This window comes from Antechinus flavipes, chromosome 4 (genome assembly GCF_016432865.1).
Source record: "Antechinus flavipes isolate AdamAnt ecotype Samford, QLD, Australia chromosome 4, AdamAnt_v2, whole genome shotgun sequence".
NCBI classification, from domain to species: Eukaryota; Metazoa; Chordata; class Mammalia; order Dasyuromorphia; family Dasyuridae; genus Antechinus; species Antechinus flavipes.
In genome coordinates, this window is record NC_067401.1 from 225455209 (window position 1) to 225474040 (window position 18832).

The 18832-nt window shown below is 33.5% G+C and overlaps 1 protein-coding gene across 1 annotated transcript in view; it reads left to right on the forward strand.

The window, feature by feature from the left end:
• Window positions 1–18620, forward strand: part of PRIM2 (DNA primase subunit 2) — a 373726-nt gene extending 355106 nt beyond the window's left edge. Inside the window, exon 14 of the mRNA XM_051997199.1 lies at window positions 18168–18620. Coding sequence (XP_051853159.1) covers window positions 18168–18395 — 228 coding nt within the window. The 3' untranslated portion in view covers window positions 18396–18620. The remainder of the gene's footprint in view (window positions 1–18167) is intronic.
• Window positions 18621–18832: the final 212 nt, after the last annotated feature.

Consider the following 18832-nt stretch of genomic DNA (forward strand, 5'->3'; position numbering starts at 1 on the left):
GATATATGGCTGACCTCTCCCATGGAATATTAGGTTGTATTAATAAAAATGGAATACCTTCTTTAAAGGAAGTAATAGTTTTACTCTATTAGGTGTAACTATATACACCACACCTAGAGTTTATATATAGTTCTTGGTGCCCTGTTTAACTAAGGATAATGACAAACTGAAGTGTTTTTGTTTGTTTGTTTGTTTTTTAAGAAGAGGATAAATGAGAATGCTGATGGGTCTGGAAGCCAAGTCTTATAAGGAATAGAGTATATAATATAAAGAATTTTTGGTCTAAAAAGAGAAAACTTAATTGGCCACAAGATAACTGTCTTTATATATTTGAAAGGTTGTCATTTGGAAGATATAATAGACTACATTGCTCCAGAAGAACGAATTAGATCAGGAGTAAAAATTATGAGTAAAGATTACAACTTAACATACACAAGAACTTCTTAACAATTATTGCTGTCTAGAAATATCTTACCTCAAAAATATTTCCTGTTTATTGTTCCACAAAAGACCAAAGAACAGTCTGACAGGGATAGCATAAAGGGGATAGATGTATTGAATGATCTTTGAGATTCTTTCTAACTGGTATTCTTTATTTGTGAACTTTTTTTTCCCCCCCAGATGAACCCTAGATAGTGTAGCACATAGGTTCAGCCACTTAGTCAAATGTAAGCTGGTTTATAATACAAGAGATGGAAGAAACCTTATTATGTTCAATATCCCCATTTTATAAATGAAGAAACTGAGATTTAGAGAGATCTAAGTGACTTATTCAAAATTATTCAATCAGTACAGTAGCAATGTATATCCAAAAAAAGGAACTTTTACAATTTATACTTTAGATGTCTTTATAGGCAGTTGTTGGCACAAATGGGAACATAGACCGCAAAATACAGCTGCTTAGATATAAATCAATTTTATAAATTCTTCTGCCTGTGGATCACAATAAGTCTTAAGGTAGGGAAGCCATTAACAAATGTCTATAATGTTGGGAGAATTTGATTCCCACTTTGTTAAAAAAAAATGCTTGGTTTTCTCTTTCTACCAGAATAGGGGCCACATAGGATATGTGAGGGCTCTGCCTCCAAAAATGTAAATTTTCATTGCTGAAATCTCACAACATATCTTGAAGAATATAGGGTAGTTTTCTTTCTTAAAAACCATGCCATAAGGCTTAATCATTTTGGTTTTCGTCGACTGACCAACAATAATTGGTCCTGGGCCAAGCCCCACTTGGTCATTGCGCTCTGATTAACTCAGAGCAAATGTAAATAACAATTATTTCAGCCAGAAGACCCTGAGGGTCTTCCCTTCCCAGATTGCTATATACATACAAACACATATAAATATACATATGCATCTATTTGTTTATTTATTTGACTAGCTAAAAGAGGCATTCTCTGCCTCATTTCTTACCTAACCTTTAATTATTAGACAGTGCCTTGGTCAGAATGAGATCTTAGCTTCAAGATATTAGCTTAAAAAGGCCTTCTTCAGTCATCCTGTTTTATATCTGGCGACTGGACCCAGGTGGCTCCGCTTGAGAAAGTGAGGCTGGTGACTTTGTACAACCTTCCCTCATTTAAATACTTGCATGTCATGATATCACCTCCTTGATGTCATGGTACTCTTTGAGAATGAATGACAGATGAGAAGAAGAACCAGAATAGTAAATTCTTTAAAAATTTTTAATAAATTAGTTTATTTAAAACTTTAATAGAAAATAGAAAAATCAAAATTTAAAAAAAAAAAAAAACATTGTCACAGCAGATCACGAGAGGATTCAAAATATAAAACATTATATTTCCATTTCAAGAAAGCCTGTATAATAAATGCTCTACAGAGTTAGTTCAGAGCTGTCCATCTTCTCTTTGCTTCCTTGTAGTTTTTCTTTTGTTCTCTGTTGGCGCTTGTTATTTTATTCTTTTTTTTCCTCCTTTTCTCTTCCCTCTCCTCTCTCAAGAAGGTTACAGTTAAGTGTGGATATATTTACATGCATACATGTGCACACATATACTCATACATAGACATAGATATCTATAATCACATATATACATACATCTGTGTAAAATTGTACTATACTTGTTTGTCCTTTCTTTCTCTGAAGGTGGATAACATTTCCTTCATAAATCCAAGTCTTTCCATATTTTTCTAAATCTACCAACTCATTTCCTATGTCACAGCACTGTTCCAACCTTATACTATCTCATTATTTTACATTGTCTAAAACAATATTGATTAATGTGGCTGACATACAGCTTTGCTTGCCTGTTTTTCCCTTTTGATTAAATATATTTTAACATTAATTTTATCTGAGATCATTGATTACCAACCCTCCTTTTTTTTAACCTAATAAATTTTACTCTTGATTTTTATCATTGTTTGTACATATCTTTTTTTTCCTTTCCCTGCTGACTACTCTGCTTTATTTCTATCTACTACTTTGCCTTATTATTTGATCTTAACTCCAAGGATCCCTCCCTTATTCTCTCCCCCAACACATTCCTAACTTTTTATTCTATTCCTATCAATCTGTATATATCCCATCCTATTCCCTCACTCTCTTTATTTCTTTATAAAAATTTAGAAGACCTTTATTTCCTTCTAAATACATGAAGTATTTTATTCTCTCTTTATTTCTGATCTGATGAAAGTAGGGTTTTCTCTAAAAATCCCTTCCTTATCCTCTCCTCTCTCCCTTTCCTTTTATTCTCTTATTTCTTTCTAAATTTAGAAGACTTATACACACACACACACACACACACACACACACACACACACAAACTGTTCCCTCTTTAATCTATTCTTAATGAGAGTATCATTCCAGAACTACCAGCTCTCTTCCCTATTTAATTCCTTTGTAACTCATTTGTATAAGATAATTGCTCTTTTTTTTGAAACCATTTCCTACAAGGTTGTCCTTTTTAGAATCATATATTCAGCTTTATTCCAATCTTTCTTTTGAGCTATCCAAATTCTAATGACAATCTTATATATATTGTCTACATTTTTATATATAAAAAATAATTTTCCCTTATTGAGTTCCTTGAAATTAATTTTTGGTATTTACCTTATTTACCTTATATTTCTCTTAGATTTTATATGCCAAATTGTCTATTAAGTCTAGGTCTTTTTGCAACAAAATCCTGCAGAATCCTGGCAGTTCAGGATTATGCTTAACTTTGCTGGATGTGATAGTTTTGGCCACAAAATCAGTTCTTTTGCTCTTTGATATGTAGTATTCAAAGATCTTTGGTCTTCTTTGTTGTCACTGATAGGTCTTCTATGATTCTAATTGTTGCTCCAGCATATTTGAATTTTTTTTTTTTTTCTTGTTCCTGGTAATATTTTCTCCTTGACCTGGGGGTTTTAGAATTTGGCTATAATGTTCCTGTAGGTTTTCATCATTGGATCACTTTCAGGTGGTAATTGGTAGATTTTTTTCTATTTCTACTTTCCCCTTTTGTTCTAACACTTCAGGACATTTAAAACATATTTCTTGTCTTATTGTATCAATATTCTTTTTTTGATCATAGCTTCCAGGTAATCTGATTGTTTTTGTTTTGACTTCTTGATCTGTTCTCCAAATCTGTGTTTTTCTTATGAGATGTCTCACATTCTCTTATTTTTTCATTCTTTATATTTTGTTTTGCTATTTTTAATTTTTTATAATTTTGCTGCCTTCCCCTTGTCCACTTCTAGTTTTCAAGAAGTCATTTTCTTAAGATTCTAAATCTCCTTTTCTAGTCAGTTGACTTTCTTTTATAATCTTGGGGTTTTGGGGTTTTTTGTTTGTTTTGTTTTGTTTTGTTTTGTTTGGATTCTTCTTACTTAAAAAAAATTTCTCTCAATTGCTTTTATTTGATTTAAAAATTTTTTTTTGTTTTTTGAGTTCTTCTATGAATTATTTTTGGGCAGGTAACCATTTGCTGTTACTCTTTGGGGCAGCAGAGGCTTTTTTTGCTTCAGTATTCCCCTCCGTTCTTATAGTAACGTTCTGTAGTTGAATTCTTTCTCCTTTTAAAATTTATAATAGCTTGTTATTGTGTTGCATTCTTTCTCTTTTTTTAACTTGTTACTGTAATCTGGAATGTGAGAGATACTGCTTCTGACTTTAGATCCTCCGTCAGTTGTCACCTCTGGCCTGGAACTGAAACCAAAAATGCCCACAGACCCACTGCTTCTGCAATCATTAGGTTTCTTTTCACCCAGGCCTACATCTCAGCAGCAAAACTGGGCCTGACATCCCTTATCTGCAGAAATTCCCTCAATTTTCCCCACTGTGGGGAAAGGTGAGTGTATATGAAAAATTCCTGTGGCTGGGAGCAGGCTACCTCTCAACCCAGTTGCCCCCAGGATTTCCTTCTTTTTCAGCAGAATTAACCTGAAGGTATTTATACTTCACATGGGCCATACCTGCATCTTTCATTAGATCTTCTCCAGTTGTCTCAGTTGGACCACTGTTCTGCTCCATCTCTTGTTTATTTTTACTGTTCTGTGTTTATCCTGAGGCGCTATTTTGTCTTGTTTGTGGAGGAAAATCTGAAGAACTTAGAATTTTCAGCTCTACTCTTGCTTTTCCAGAATCCTGTCCTCCAGAATAATAGATTTTTGCTGAATAAGAATATGAACAGAGAATTAGACTCCTCATACTAGGGAACTTGCACACACATATTGATTTTCTCTCCAATGCTCCACCATGTAGTTCCTTAACCCACTCACCTTCATGAGCTCCTCCTCTACCCTGCTTCAGCTATATACAAAAATAGTCTGCCTTGATGTTCAAGAATTCTGAAGTCCTCTTATCTAATAATAATCTATTGTTTTTTTTTTTTTTTTTCACCTTTCCCTCTGCCCTGTCTTATATAAGCCTATTTATTCACACTGTGATTTCCAGATTTTGAATTGACTCCTCAGTTCCTTCCTAGGTCTCCTATCTCTTCTTCTCCCCATCTTGACTCCTTGGTAAAACAATTTAGTTCTACATTGTTCTCTTTTCTTGAATCTGAGCCCTTTTATCTTATCTTCCATTAAGCCCAGCAGTCACTCCCATTATTCATCACCTTTGTGCCTAGAAATGTGCTGTTGAGCAATGTCATATAAGCCATTTTAATTGGGTCTGCTACTGTGTGACTCAGTGGTTGGGCACTCACTTTTAATACCCCCTTTATTAACTTACTATCTCACATTCTACAGTAGCTCTTCCACACGTTTTCATTCCTCTTCAAACCTTCATTTTGAGTTTTGCCTTGTATTTTACAGAAAAAACTATTGAGATCGTTCACCATAAGTTTCCTCTTTTCTTCCTCATCTCTTAGCACTCAGATGTCTTCCACCTTTTCTCCTATTTCATCTTTGTGGCCTTTCTCCTTACTAAATGTTTAAGCCCTCTACTTGTCATGATTCCATTCTATCCTGTCTTTTCAAGCAGGATGCTTCTTTTCTCATCTCCACTTATTTTCAATCTCTTTTTGTTCCACTGGCTCATTTCTTACTGTGCACAAACATTTCTTGTTTCTTCTATCTTAAAAACAAAAACAAGAATATCTTACTTGATCCTTTCATCCCTGCTAACTTTTGCCCCATATCTCTTTTGCTTTTTTAGATAAACTCCTTGGAAAGGTCATCTACAATTGATGCCTCCACTTTCTCTCCTCTTACTCTTAACCCCTTCCAATTTGGTTTATGATCTTATCATTTCACTGAAACTTCTCTCTCTCTCTCTCCCCTTCCCCCCCCCCCCCCAGTTATTAGTTATATCTTAGTTACTAAGTCCAATGACTTTTTCTCAATCTTCCATTTCTTTCCTTGATACTCTCTTCTCTCTAGTATTTTCAGGATACCATGCTCTGTTGGTAGTAATTTAATGCAGGTTGTACATGTCTAGTCATGAAAAACATTTTCATAATAGTCATGTTGTGAAAGAGAACAAACCAAAAAAAGAAAAGAAAAGAAAACTCTTAAGAAGACAAAAGAAAGTAAAAAAAGTATAATTCAGTCTACATTAAGACATCAGTTCTGGATGTGGCTCTTTTCAACAGTGAGATGATTCAAGCCAGTTCCAATGATCTTGCGATGAAGAGAGAGGACTATGGGAACTGAGTGTGGATCACAACATAGCATTTTCATTTTTTTTTGTTGTGGTTCGCTTGAATTTTATTTTCTTTCTCTTTCTCACTTTTTTTTTTTTAACTTTTTGATCTGATTTTTCTTGTGTAGCAAGATAATTGTATAAATAAATATGCCTATATTGGATTTAACACATATTTTTACCATATTTAACATATACTGGATTATATGCCATCTAGGGTTGGGGTGAAGGGGAGGGGGGAAAATTAGAACACAAGGTTTTTCAAGGATCAGTGTTGAAAAATTATCCTTGCATATGTTTTGAAAATAAAAAACAAAACAAAAAAAGACATCAGCTCTTTCTCTACATATGGATAGCATTTCCCATCATAACTCCTGCTTGTCTTGGATCTTTGTATTGCTCAGAATAATTATGCCTTTCACAGCTGATCATTTTATAATATTGCTGTTACTTTGTATGTAGAACATTTCACTTTGCATCAGTTCATGAAAGTCTTTTCTAGGTTTTTCTGAGAGCATCCTGATTATTTTTTCCTCATAGCACAATAGTATTCCATTATAAGCACATTCTAGCATTTATTCAGTTATTCCCCAATTAATGGGCATCTCCTCAATTTCCAATTCTGTGCCTGCAAAAAATAATTCCTATAAATATTTTTTGTATATGTAGATTCTTTTCCTTTTTTTTTTTTTTTTTTCTTTTTGAAAGGGAATGCAGATCTACTGTCAAAGAGTCTTTGTAAAATATCTTGAAGACAGAGAACCTCTGACATAGCACTACTTTAGTACAGGCCCATATCACCTCATGCTTGATTATTGCAACAGCCTGCTGGTGGGTCTGCCTGCCTCAAATCTTTCCCCACTTCAGTCCATTCTCTAGTAAGCCACTGTAGAGGGCTGCAGATAGTAGGGGAACTCTGGGTGAGGTATAAGACCCTTCAGGCCAGAGGGAACCTGCTGACAATGTTTGGTTTGGCTCCCTGTTTCCCCTAAGGGCTCTCACCCTTCCTGAGAAGTCAAGGAGGGCATGATCACTTGTGTTCTACTTGAAGCAAGGAATACTTCTAGTAAAGAGAGGCATTTACATATCAGTAGCAAGGTGCTTATAGTTAGCACTTGTATAGTGTGCTGTGGTGATGTAATGGTTCTACAGTTAGCACTTAGTGTGCTGTAGTGATATAATCACACTGAGGTATTTAAGGGGTGAGAGGACTTGAAATAAGCACTCCATCTTTGACCATCCTCATGAGTCTTCTGCTTCCTTCACTCTTCTACTAAGACCAACGTTGGTCCTGAGATCTCCCAGAGAACTAGTCCGGAGTGTATATTTTGGCAACCCAACTTGGGGGCTCTAGAAAGCATACTACAAGACACTAAAGTGATCTCCCTAAAAGACAGGTTTGATCATGTTACCCTTCTATTTAGTAAATTCCAGTGGCTTTTTTGTTGCTTCCTGTAGCAGATCCTTTGGATTTAATGCTCTGTTTGGTGATCAAAAACCTTCAGAACCTACCCTTCTATCTTTTTGGTCATTTTACTTCTTACTCTCCAATGTGTACTTTTCAATCTAGAAACACTGGCATCCTAGTTATTCTATGAACTAGATACTCTTTATTTAGCTCTGGGCATTTTTTTTTCTGGCTATTTCTCATGCCTGGAATTGCTTTCCTTCTTCCACTTAGAATACTGATTTCTTTGGCTTCCTTTAAGTACAGATTAAAATCTCACCTTCTATAGACAGCCATCCATAACCCTTCTTAATTCCAGTGTTTTTCTTCTTTTAATTATTTCCTATTTAATGTGTGTGTGTGTGTGTGTGTGTGTGTGTGTGTATTTGTTTGCTTATTGTCTTTTTCATTAGACTATTAGCTTCTTGAGGACAGTCTTTTTTTTTTTTTTTTTTGGCCTCTTTTTGTATCCCTAGCTCTTATCACAATGCCTGATTCAAAGTAGGTTCTTAATAAATATGAATTGATTGATTTATAACTTGATGAGTCCTCAGATGCCATTTAGTTCAGTCCCTTATTTATAGGGGACTCATCTTAGTTATAGATGAGGAAACTGAGGTCTAAAGAGTAAGTTAGGTCACATAGCTCACATTAATAGTAACCAATTGAACTGGCTCTGAATCCAAGTAATCTCATTCTAAACCCTTTCTTCTGTAACATATGCTGCCTTGGATTATTAATTTAGATTATTCTTTCAGTAAATCTTTACTTTTAGTCAACCTATTTAAATGAAAGTTAAATTAAAGTTTAAAGTATTGGAAGAGAAAGTGTAGCATTTTGAGATTTTCAAAATTGTTTGCAATTTATATAGATAATCAGACATTTATTAAGTTCCTGTTATGTCCCAGACACCATGCTAAGTGCTGAAGATACCAAGAAAGACAAAAGATTAGTTTCTGTCCTCAAGGATCTCATAGTCTAATGAGCTAGACAATATGCAAACAACTTTGTAAAAACGAACTATGTAGAGTTTAAATTGGTAATAATTAACAGAGGAAAGGCATTGGAAATTAAGGAAGATCAGGAAAGACTTCCTGTGGAAGATGCTTTTTAATATCTACAAATTTGGTATCAACATTTTCATATAGAAATTAATCAGTATTTTCACATAGATATTTTAGAAGGTCCTATAGGATTAGGTGATTTCCTCTCCTCCATCCCAGTTCATTGCTTGCTAAAAATTAATAGAAAAAAGCAGCATGTGGCAATTAACCCCAGCTGGAATAAAGCTGATTCCAAACATATCCATTTTTTTGAAATGGTCAATTTTAATTGGAGACTATGATTTGTATTATTTATGCAGTTAAATATCTGAAATTCAGCTGATCACTAAGGGCTGTCCTCTTATCCCACACATTCCAATCATTTGTTTTTGTTTGTTTCTCATCTATATTTTTTTTTTTCTGTGACTTCTCATTTGATCTTTTTGGGTTAAGTTGGCAAATGTATATTACACATACCTTCAAGTAATACACACACCTCCCCCTCTTCTCTTTTTCCCTCTCACATGCTTTTATCAACAATCTTTAAAAAAGAAATATGATTATTGTTGTTTTCTTAATTTAGCAATTCACTTCCTGAAGTTATGAAGCCAGAGCCACTTATTTTTTCATTGATTGGACAATCTTATTTTGTAAAATTTATGGTTTCTCTTCCATGGTATTGTCAGAAGACAATTCATTGTACAACACAATGACTATCCAAAAACTTGCTTCTGCTTAAACACCTTTTTTTTTTTTTTAATTTTGTGAAATCATTAAATTACCTAATTAATAAGCTCCCAGATCCCATTATCCACTATTTAGAAATGTTATTATTGCAGTCACCAAATCAAGCAGAGCAAATACCGTCAGTAGCATTTGCATTCTGTGTGGCATAAAGTAATTTTTGTTTTGTGGCATTTTTCTTATTGATTGTGAATTTGGAACCCTCTTTTCCACTTCTATGAAAACTGTATTTTTAAATCCCTCATATACATATTCAAAGTATGTGATCATTAAAGATTGCCTTTACCTGTCAAGCTTCCTTTGTGTTTATTACCATATGGGTCTGCTCTGCCTGGAGTTACTAGTCAGAGACACTATGGGCAACACTTATTTATTATAAGTTTCAAAAACACAATGTTGCCTGTAATCAGTATAGAATTTTACATAGAGTTTTATGACTCTCAGCTGATTAAAAAATATTAACAATGTTATGGCAAAATAACACTGGTTAGGGCAGCCTTGTAGGATATGAACATTGTGTTTTCTTCATCCCAGTTATTATCATTAGGGGTGGGTAACAACTGTATATTGTCTCTGTAGTTCTGGAATAAAGGCATATATCAGGCTGGAGAAAGGGAACAGGAATTGAGCTTATTATTTTATTGGCATAGGAAACTCCAAGATTAAATGAAGGTCTTCTACCAATGCATGTGTATATGCAGTGACACTTTCATTGCAATTTATAAACAGGTGTGCTTGGGGCTGTGGGATCTTAAATGAGTTGCCCACAGTCATACATTTAATGTGTGCCAGTGGCAGGCCTTGAATCTAAGTCTTCCTAGCTTCAAGACAAGTTTTTGTCTGCCACACCATGCTGTCTCTACTTGGGTCACTTTTTAATATTATTCGTATACATTAATTTATGTATATATGTATGCATTCTACAAATGTTTTATTAAAAACCTTGCTTTTCTAAGTAAAACATGAACATGTATATGTGTGTGTGTGTGTGTGTGTGTGTGTGTGTGTGTATGTGTTTATATTTGTTTGTATGTGACATGGTCCAAAATAAGAGTTTACATACAAAAGTTCCTCCAGTTTATCATTATGGCTAATTTTGAACTATCTAGTTTTATATTTAGTTTTAGCAAAAATTATGTCTTAAAAATGAAGATTTTTTTTTTAACCTTGAGGCTATGTCCTTCAATGAATGCTGTAGATCTCAACATAGAAAAAATGCTTTAAAATTCTCTAATCCAACACTCTGAATCTAAAGAAACTAAGGAATTTTAAGTTTTTTGACTTCCCAGAGATCATATAAGTAGTAAGTGACCAAACTAGGATTTGATTACAGCAAGATTACTGCATGTGATATTAAAAATATTCCAAATTTCCAGGTTTTTTTAATCTAATTTTAATTTAATAAAAATATTAAAAAGGTATATGTATAACTCTTCCTTCAAAGATGGATATGAATATTTAAGTTAAAAATGTTCTACATGTAACTATGCATCCATTTGCTCATTACAGATTTTTATATGTATTATTCCTCTTATTGTTTTTCTTAGATTATTATGTGGTATTTTTTTTTAAAGGTTGCCTTTAAACTCTTAATTATTTGTGATTCCTCTCCATCACCAACAACCCCAAGTTTATTTTTTTTTGAATGCTCTGTGATCAAATATCCCTTCAATAGAAGTTTCAAAAATGAACCATAGTTAATTGATACCATTTGCTACAACCCTATGATAGTTCCATATGGCTTTTTTTGTAATACCAGCTGCCTCATTATCAGCTGTCATTGCAAAATCTCTTGATTAAAACCCAAAGATCCCATAGGTACAACAGAATTGCTTCCATTGCTTCAAAAACCACATTTGCCATGGCAGAAATATGAGACCTGCGTTTGTGTGAAGGTCATCTTGTGCAAAATATGTTGATCCCAAGCAAACGTTCGCAAGATAATCACTTGGTAGATGAAATAAACTGTCCTGTTGGAAGCCTATTTGCTTATGTACTGAGGGAGCAGTATTTTAAACTTTTTTTTTTCATTTAAGAGTATTTATTACTTGTTTGCTTGCTACAAATGAAAATGAAAGCTGAGAGCTGGTGCAAATTGTTATTTTAATTTTAATTCAATATAATTATAGTATAGTTCTTTAGCTTACTAGAACATTGAGGAAATAAATATTCTAGATAGTTGAGTTTTCTGAACAGCTGAGGATTTATCTCTTAAGTATCAACCTTTAAAAAATTATTTTAACCATTTTCAATGGAAATCTTCCTAAAATGTATTATATGCTTTCTCACCCTTCCAAAATGATTTAACCTTTTCTCATTGACTCAGCATCATGATTCAGTTCAAAAAAAACTTATTAAGCTTCTACCATGTGCTTTGGAGAATACAAAGACAAAAATGAAATAGTCTTTTCCCAGGCGAAGCAGTAGAGTATTGTTCAGTACGTCTTAAACTTTCTCAGTCCCTCAGTAATTTGTTCATGGTATCCCTAGGCCAAAAGAAATTTCTAATGTGTATTTAAGTTGTTAGGTCCAAAAAACCCTCAATAAATGTTTATTACTTAATGACTTAATAAACTTTAGAAAAAACTTCTGAAAAGGTACAAATTGAAAGAAAAATAATATTTTATTTCATTTTTAATTAACCATAGTATTTGTTATTGGGATAGATATGCCTATTGGGCACTGTACAACAAACCTTAGAATAGATTGGACACTGCCACCTTCATTTCCATATTGGTTTCACATGGTACTTGCTATTTATCACTGCAATTGCTAAAAACGCACCTTCTCAAAGATAGGACATTATTGCAAATAAAAAATTCATTAAGTTATTGGTATAGTTGAAAATTCAAATAAATGAAACATATCTCAAATGTCACATACAATGACATCAATTAAAGGAATATAGCATAATGCAGTGTTGAAACTACCTTGAGCTAGTAGTTCATATGGTATCTAAGAGATATCAAGTATTGGTGGGCTTCCCTTGAAAATTTCATATATCTAACATATCCCCCAGAACTTTTGTGAAATCTTTGTGGTAGCCTAGGGTTCTACTGCTTTGCATAGTTTAAGTAATATGGACGTAGTAACTAGAGAGCTGGCTTTGGAACTAGGAAAACTGAAGTTCCTTTCCCTTGTCTGATACAAGCTGACCATGTAATTCTCAGTGTAAGTAATAATCACTTCATCTCTCAGCAGTCTAGGCAGTTCTCTAAGACTCTACATTACAGACAGTGTACCAACTTATGTTGGTATGAGTTTCCTTATCTGGAAAGTGTCGATACTGATTCAATCACAGGTCAAGTTCCTATCCAGTGGTTTCAAACCTACCCTGAACTGGGTACCAAAAGTCCACATATAAAGAAAGATCCATGTGGGCTGTCCATTGACATAGCATGTTTAATTTATTGTATTTTTCTTTGTATGTTTTATTGTATTTTTATTTATATTGTTAATTTTTTCCCAATTACATTTTCAACTGGTTCCGCCACACTTGGGAGTGTCATGGGCCATATATGGCCTTCAGGGTCCATATTTGACATTTCCAATCTACTTGATAATTCTGAACACTAGTATCTCTAAAGAGTTATTAATGTGTATAGAGAAGTCAGCTCTGATACATAATGATCCCAGACTATGAGTATGTTTAGTTTTATCTGTATTTCTTCCAGAGTTTTTATAACTTTTTTTACTTTCCAATTATTCCACTACTCTTAATGTACCTGATTGCAGCATCCTCAACACCTTTTTAAATTAATGTTTCTACTTAGTTGTAGTCACAGAAGCTTCATTACCAAGTTTGTAAAAGTTGTGTGCACCATGAGAGTAAACAAGTGTTGATTAAGGGCCTGTAAAGTGTTTGAATGCAAGTGCTTTAATACAAAGGATTTTGTGTCATCTATTTTGGATTGTTCTGAGGCCTTTAAAAAAAAAATCTCATTTCCTAGTTCTTAGCTGTGTTATAGATTCAAGCTTGAAAAAAATTTAAGTGAATTATTTTTGAATTTATCTATTTTATAAATTTACTTTTTGTGTTTTGATTTTCTTTATTTGAGTCACACGTCAAAATGATCTATCTCTTTCTTATGAAATTTATTGTGCTGGTCTTGGCTCTCTTTTGCTTCGTCTAGCCAACTTGTATATTCTATTCTCCCATATTTCTCTAACTCCCTGTCTTATTCCACTTCTATTAGATTCCACAAAATTGCTATCATTTTTGTATTGGTTGACTTACTGAGTAAGTATCTGTAGCTTTAAAAGGTCTTGAGAATCTCCCCCAAAATGATTCCTTTCATAAGAAAATAGCAGATTTTTAAATAATTATATATAATCAATCTAATATCATTTCAACAAATATTATTGGAGTGCTTAATATAGATAAGCCATTAAATTAGGAAGTAGGAGTCCAGAAATGAAAAATGAGGACTCTTCCTGCCCTCAGGAAGCTTATATTCAGACTCAGGGAGGGGCAGGATGCAGAAATGTATTTAAGATAGGAGGACCTAGAATGCTCCTGGAAAATTTCAGTAGGAAAATAGACTTCTCCTTCCCTGTGATCAAGGAAGGCTTTATAGAGCAGGGCATCTGTGATGGTTCCAGTCTCTTCTGATTGGATATAAGTTTGTTGAGAGGAGAGACTGTTTATTAGTTTGTCTTTATGTTTCCATGACCCAGTCCCATCACCCACATAATAAGCACTTGAGAAATCTTGTGGATTAATTTATTTCTAATGAAATGTAAATAAAGATATCCCCAAATTTTTCATTTACTTGTTTTTGTATAGGATCTTTTTAAATAAAACTGCTGATACCAGAATAGTAATCAAACACCTATTATTTTTGTGATGTGCTATTGTTCTCCTAGTACTCACACTTATATTAGGCTATTTGATCATCACAGGACTTCTGAGTTCTAGTTCATTATTCTTTCTGGATCAGGAAATTCTTCCTTTCAAAATGGAAGATGTTAGGGTATATTCTAGAGTTTGTATTGAATTCTCCACCTGTCAATAATTTAGAAATCACGTCTCTTAGTTATGCAGCATTTATTCCATTCCTACTATGTGTCAAGCAGTGTGTTAATTGCTCTGGATACAAAGAATCCAATCCCGACATATAGGAACTTATATTCTAGTGGGAAAATTAGCATGTAAATGACTAAGTATATGCAAAACATATACAAAATAGTTGGAAGGTAAAAAAGATGCCAGAGGTATTAGGTTGGAATCAGGATCGGGAGGAAAGCTAAAGTCTCTTGCAGAATGTGAGAGGAGCTGAGTTTTGAAAGAAGAGGACATGAAGGAATAGAAAATTCTAGACTTAAAAAAAGACCAGTCTATATACATATATTATTAGGCACTTACTTTATCTAAGAACTCTGCCAAAATTCTAGTGGCCAGTTACCCCCTTAACACTCCCCACCCTCCAAAAAAGCCATTGTCTCAGCTCTCAAAGACTCGTATGTTCTGACATGAAAGACAACATGTAAATATCTCAATATAGTAAAGGTATTTATGAATGTAATCTGAGCATTAGCAGAGCAGGTAGGTGGGGGATAAAAAGGAAGTCAGGAAGAATCAAGAAAGCAGAAAGAATTGAGTTTGAAAAAAATGGAAAAAGAACTTATCTTGTTTGAAAAACTGAAAGTAAGATGGTGTAGCTGGATCATGATGTGTGTGTAGAGGTTTGCAGTGTAAGCAGGATGAAAAAGTGTAGGGGACTAGGTTATACGAAACTTTAAATTTCAAATATTTGGCCCTGGAGGTAATAGGGAGACTCTAAAGCCCAATGAGCATGTGGATAACATGGTTAGACCTATGAAATCCCCTTGACAGCAGGTTGGAAGATGATTTAGAGTGGGAGATAATTGAGGCAGGTAGACCAGTTAGAAGACTCTTGGCAGTAATCAAAATGAAGAAATGATGAGAATTTATACCAGATTTGTGAATGTATGACTGGAAAGAAGAAGGCCTATAGGATAAGTGTTTTTTAAGGTGGAAAAAGACAAGATTTAGCAGTGTATTAGATACATGAGATAAAAATGATAACTGACATTATAAACCTGGATAACTGGGAGCATGACATTGTCTTCACCAGTAATATGGAAGCTGGCTTAGGGGAAAAAAAAAAGTTCTGTTTGAGACATGTTGAGTTTGAGTTGTTTGCATGATATCTAATTCAAGTGTCCAGTAGGGAGTTAGTAATACATAAGTATATAAAAAGTTAAATGAAAAAAGTTACTGATGCCTCCAGTGTTCATGAATCTTGTTATGGATGGGTTATAGAACCTCAGAGACACCTTTAAAAATTTCTCAGTAAAGCAGCAGATGAAATTCTGCTCTAATAGGTCTAAGTAACAACTATTAAGAAGATTCATTCTTTACTGAATTAATCTGTTGTATACAGATACAGGTAATGAGAAATAACCACACAAATCAACAGAAGAATGATTGAATCATTGAGTGCTTAAGTAAGTTGTATCATAAGAAAGGATTTATCTTTATTGATCCATCATAGACCTGATGAAACCCTTATGAATAAATTTTCATATAGAATTCATTAATTTCAAGAATTTAATATTCTGAAGAGAGCACACAATGTGCTTAATATGTGATAAAAATTAGTCTTGTTGGACTTAATTAGCTAGAGGAAGGAAGGAATATTTTTAATAATAATATTCAAGTACCTGACAGGTTCTTTGGGATTTTATCTTTCTGCTTCAAGGTCTGATTTAGAGAACATGGATTCACTATAACAATTTACTATAACAGTAAGGACTGTTTCTCACATATACAACTAACTCCACAATAGAATTCATCTATAATTTAAAAAGTTCTTCAAATAGCTTATTATAATTGACCTCTCTAATAGAAATTTTTTATTTAGAATGGTATAAATAACATTTAAGGATTGTTTTTAATTAATAGCAACAATAGCTGGTGTTTATATAGTACCTTAAGATTTGGAAAGCTCTTTACAAATATCATTACATTTTATCCTTATTATAACCATAGGAGGTAGGTGCTCTTATTATTGCATTTTATAGATGAAGAAATTGAGAAAGATTGTAAGTAATGTACCTACCTTGTCATATAACTAGCAAGTGCTTTACAATTATAATCTCACAGATCCTCACAACAACTCTGGGAAGAAGGTGCTGTTATTATCCCCATTTTACAATTGAGGAAGTCCTAAGTCATATAACTATTAAGCATTTGAGAGGTTTTAAACTTAGATCTTCCTGACTCTAGGTCCAACCTTCCATCCATTGTGCTATCTGTTTGCCTAAAATTTTTTTTTTTTTTTTTTTTTGGCTGAGGCAATTAGGATTAGTGACTTGTCCCAGGGTAACATAGCTAGGAAGTGTTAAGTGTCTGAGACCAGATTTGAATTCAAGTCCTCCTGACTTCAGGACTGGTGCTCTATCCACTGCACCACCGAGCTGCCCCTGCCTAAGTGTTTATATATTTATAGCTATTGATCGAATTTTTAAAAATGGAGACAAATATGCTCATTGTTGAACATTCAAAAGCAAGAATACCTGTTCATATTAAATAATTTTGAGAATTGAGATATAGAGTTTTCTTTGGAGTTTACAATTAAAACAATATTATTTCCAAATTCACTGACATTAATCTGACAAAAATTTGTTCTTTTTGAGAAGATTGGCATAAAGAAAACCACATTGACATAATCATCTTGAACCACATTGTGATTTGCAAAAATTATTTTAAAAGTGCTACCTGGAGATAGCACAAGACAATTATGATCAATTGCATGAAGATAGGTTGCTTTATCGGAACTCAGCATCACCTAAAATGAAGTATCACCTGCCAGCCTGATAGATAAGAGTGAGTTGACTGAGCCACAGCAGGTGACCACTGTACTTTCCCTTAATACCACTCTCAAGGATTTGGGTTATCTCCTTAATACCACTTAATAAATCATTATTTGTAAAGATGTTTTATTGTCCTTATAAGAAATAAGGAAAATGATTTTTAAAACATTAGAAAATATTTCTGTGAACTGATGTAGGGTGAAGTGAATAGAAACCACAATGTATACTATAGCATCAATATTATAAGGGTTTGGGACTATGATTTGGAAGATTTATATAAACTGGTGAATATACTAAGCAGAGCTATTTATGCAATAACAACAGTGTAAAGATATAAAGACAAAACTTTAATCAATTCAGTGATTATTCAAGATTTCAGAGGACTGTTGACAAAACAGGCTGTCAATTACAGAGTGGTGATACATGTTGTATGCAGAATGAGACATATATATACATGCATATGTGTATGTATATGTGTAGATATATGTAACTATATATCTATACACATCTTTATATCTATAAATATTTGTGGATACCCATTGGGTAAACTTGTTTTGTTTGATTATGCAAATATGTTAAAATAATTTTTTTTTTTTTGTAATGGGATTTGGGAAGACAAAAGGGAAGAGATTTCTGGTTTTTTTTTAATAGAGAAATGAAAGTGTTACAGATGACAAATAGTGGATGAACTTTCTGATGAGGTTACTGTATTTTTAGGTTTAGTTAATTGTTTCATTTTGTTATAAAAGATTTATTATAAATCAAGAATAATCTGTGAAAGCTTATGATTTAAAAAACATAACACATACATAAAGCTAGAAGTGTAAAAATGAAAAATAGATTTGAAAAAGATGGTGGGAAAGTCCTATTATATTCACCCTTACTGAATTTGTCCTAGCAGTGATGCAGTGTGGTTCAAATACTGACTTTAGTGAAAACCAGGATGGTTTTGGAGGCTGTGTTGGTGCTCATGAGTACTATGTCTCTTTGTTTGCCTTTACAGGTTGAAGATGGTATGTTTTCTTTGAATCATCCTAATCAGTACTTTTTTGAGAGCCAGAAACTTCTCAATGGTGGCCGAGAAGTCAGGAAGGAACCTAGCCAGCCAGAAGTTTCTCAGACCAAGCAGAGTGTCCAGAAAACTTCTAATTCAACATCTTCACTTCCATCATCTTTAGATTCTACACTGGAAATGGATATGGAAGGGTTGGAGGGTTACTTCAGTGAATAACCTTTGACTATCTCCCTTCTTTCTCAGCTTTCAGGTCTTCTCTGTTTTAGCAAGTTTGCCCTTTGCAACCTAATTAGTAATAGAAGACAGTCATTTTCCTGGATGGATATCATTATTTCATCCATATCATAATCTAAAAACAGTATCTTTTAATTCTTCTTAGTTTAACCTATTACCTTGCCACTTCTTTTTCTCCATCATCCAAATAAAAAACAAATACTGAAATGGAAATGTGTATGTGTATGAGGGGAAAAAAAGATACTGAAGGAAATAGATGTCAAAACAGCACATTGGATGTTGCCATATTGAAAACACAAAAAAAGATATGTTCTAGGAATTTCCCAACATGCTGCTTGTTGCTAAATGCTAAGAAAAAAGTAGATAGAAATCATCAGAGAATAGCAGTCTGCAAAACTATTTCTCATCTGGCCACTCCC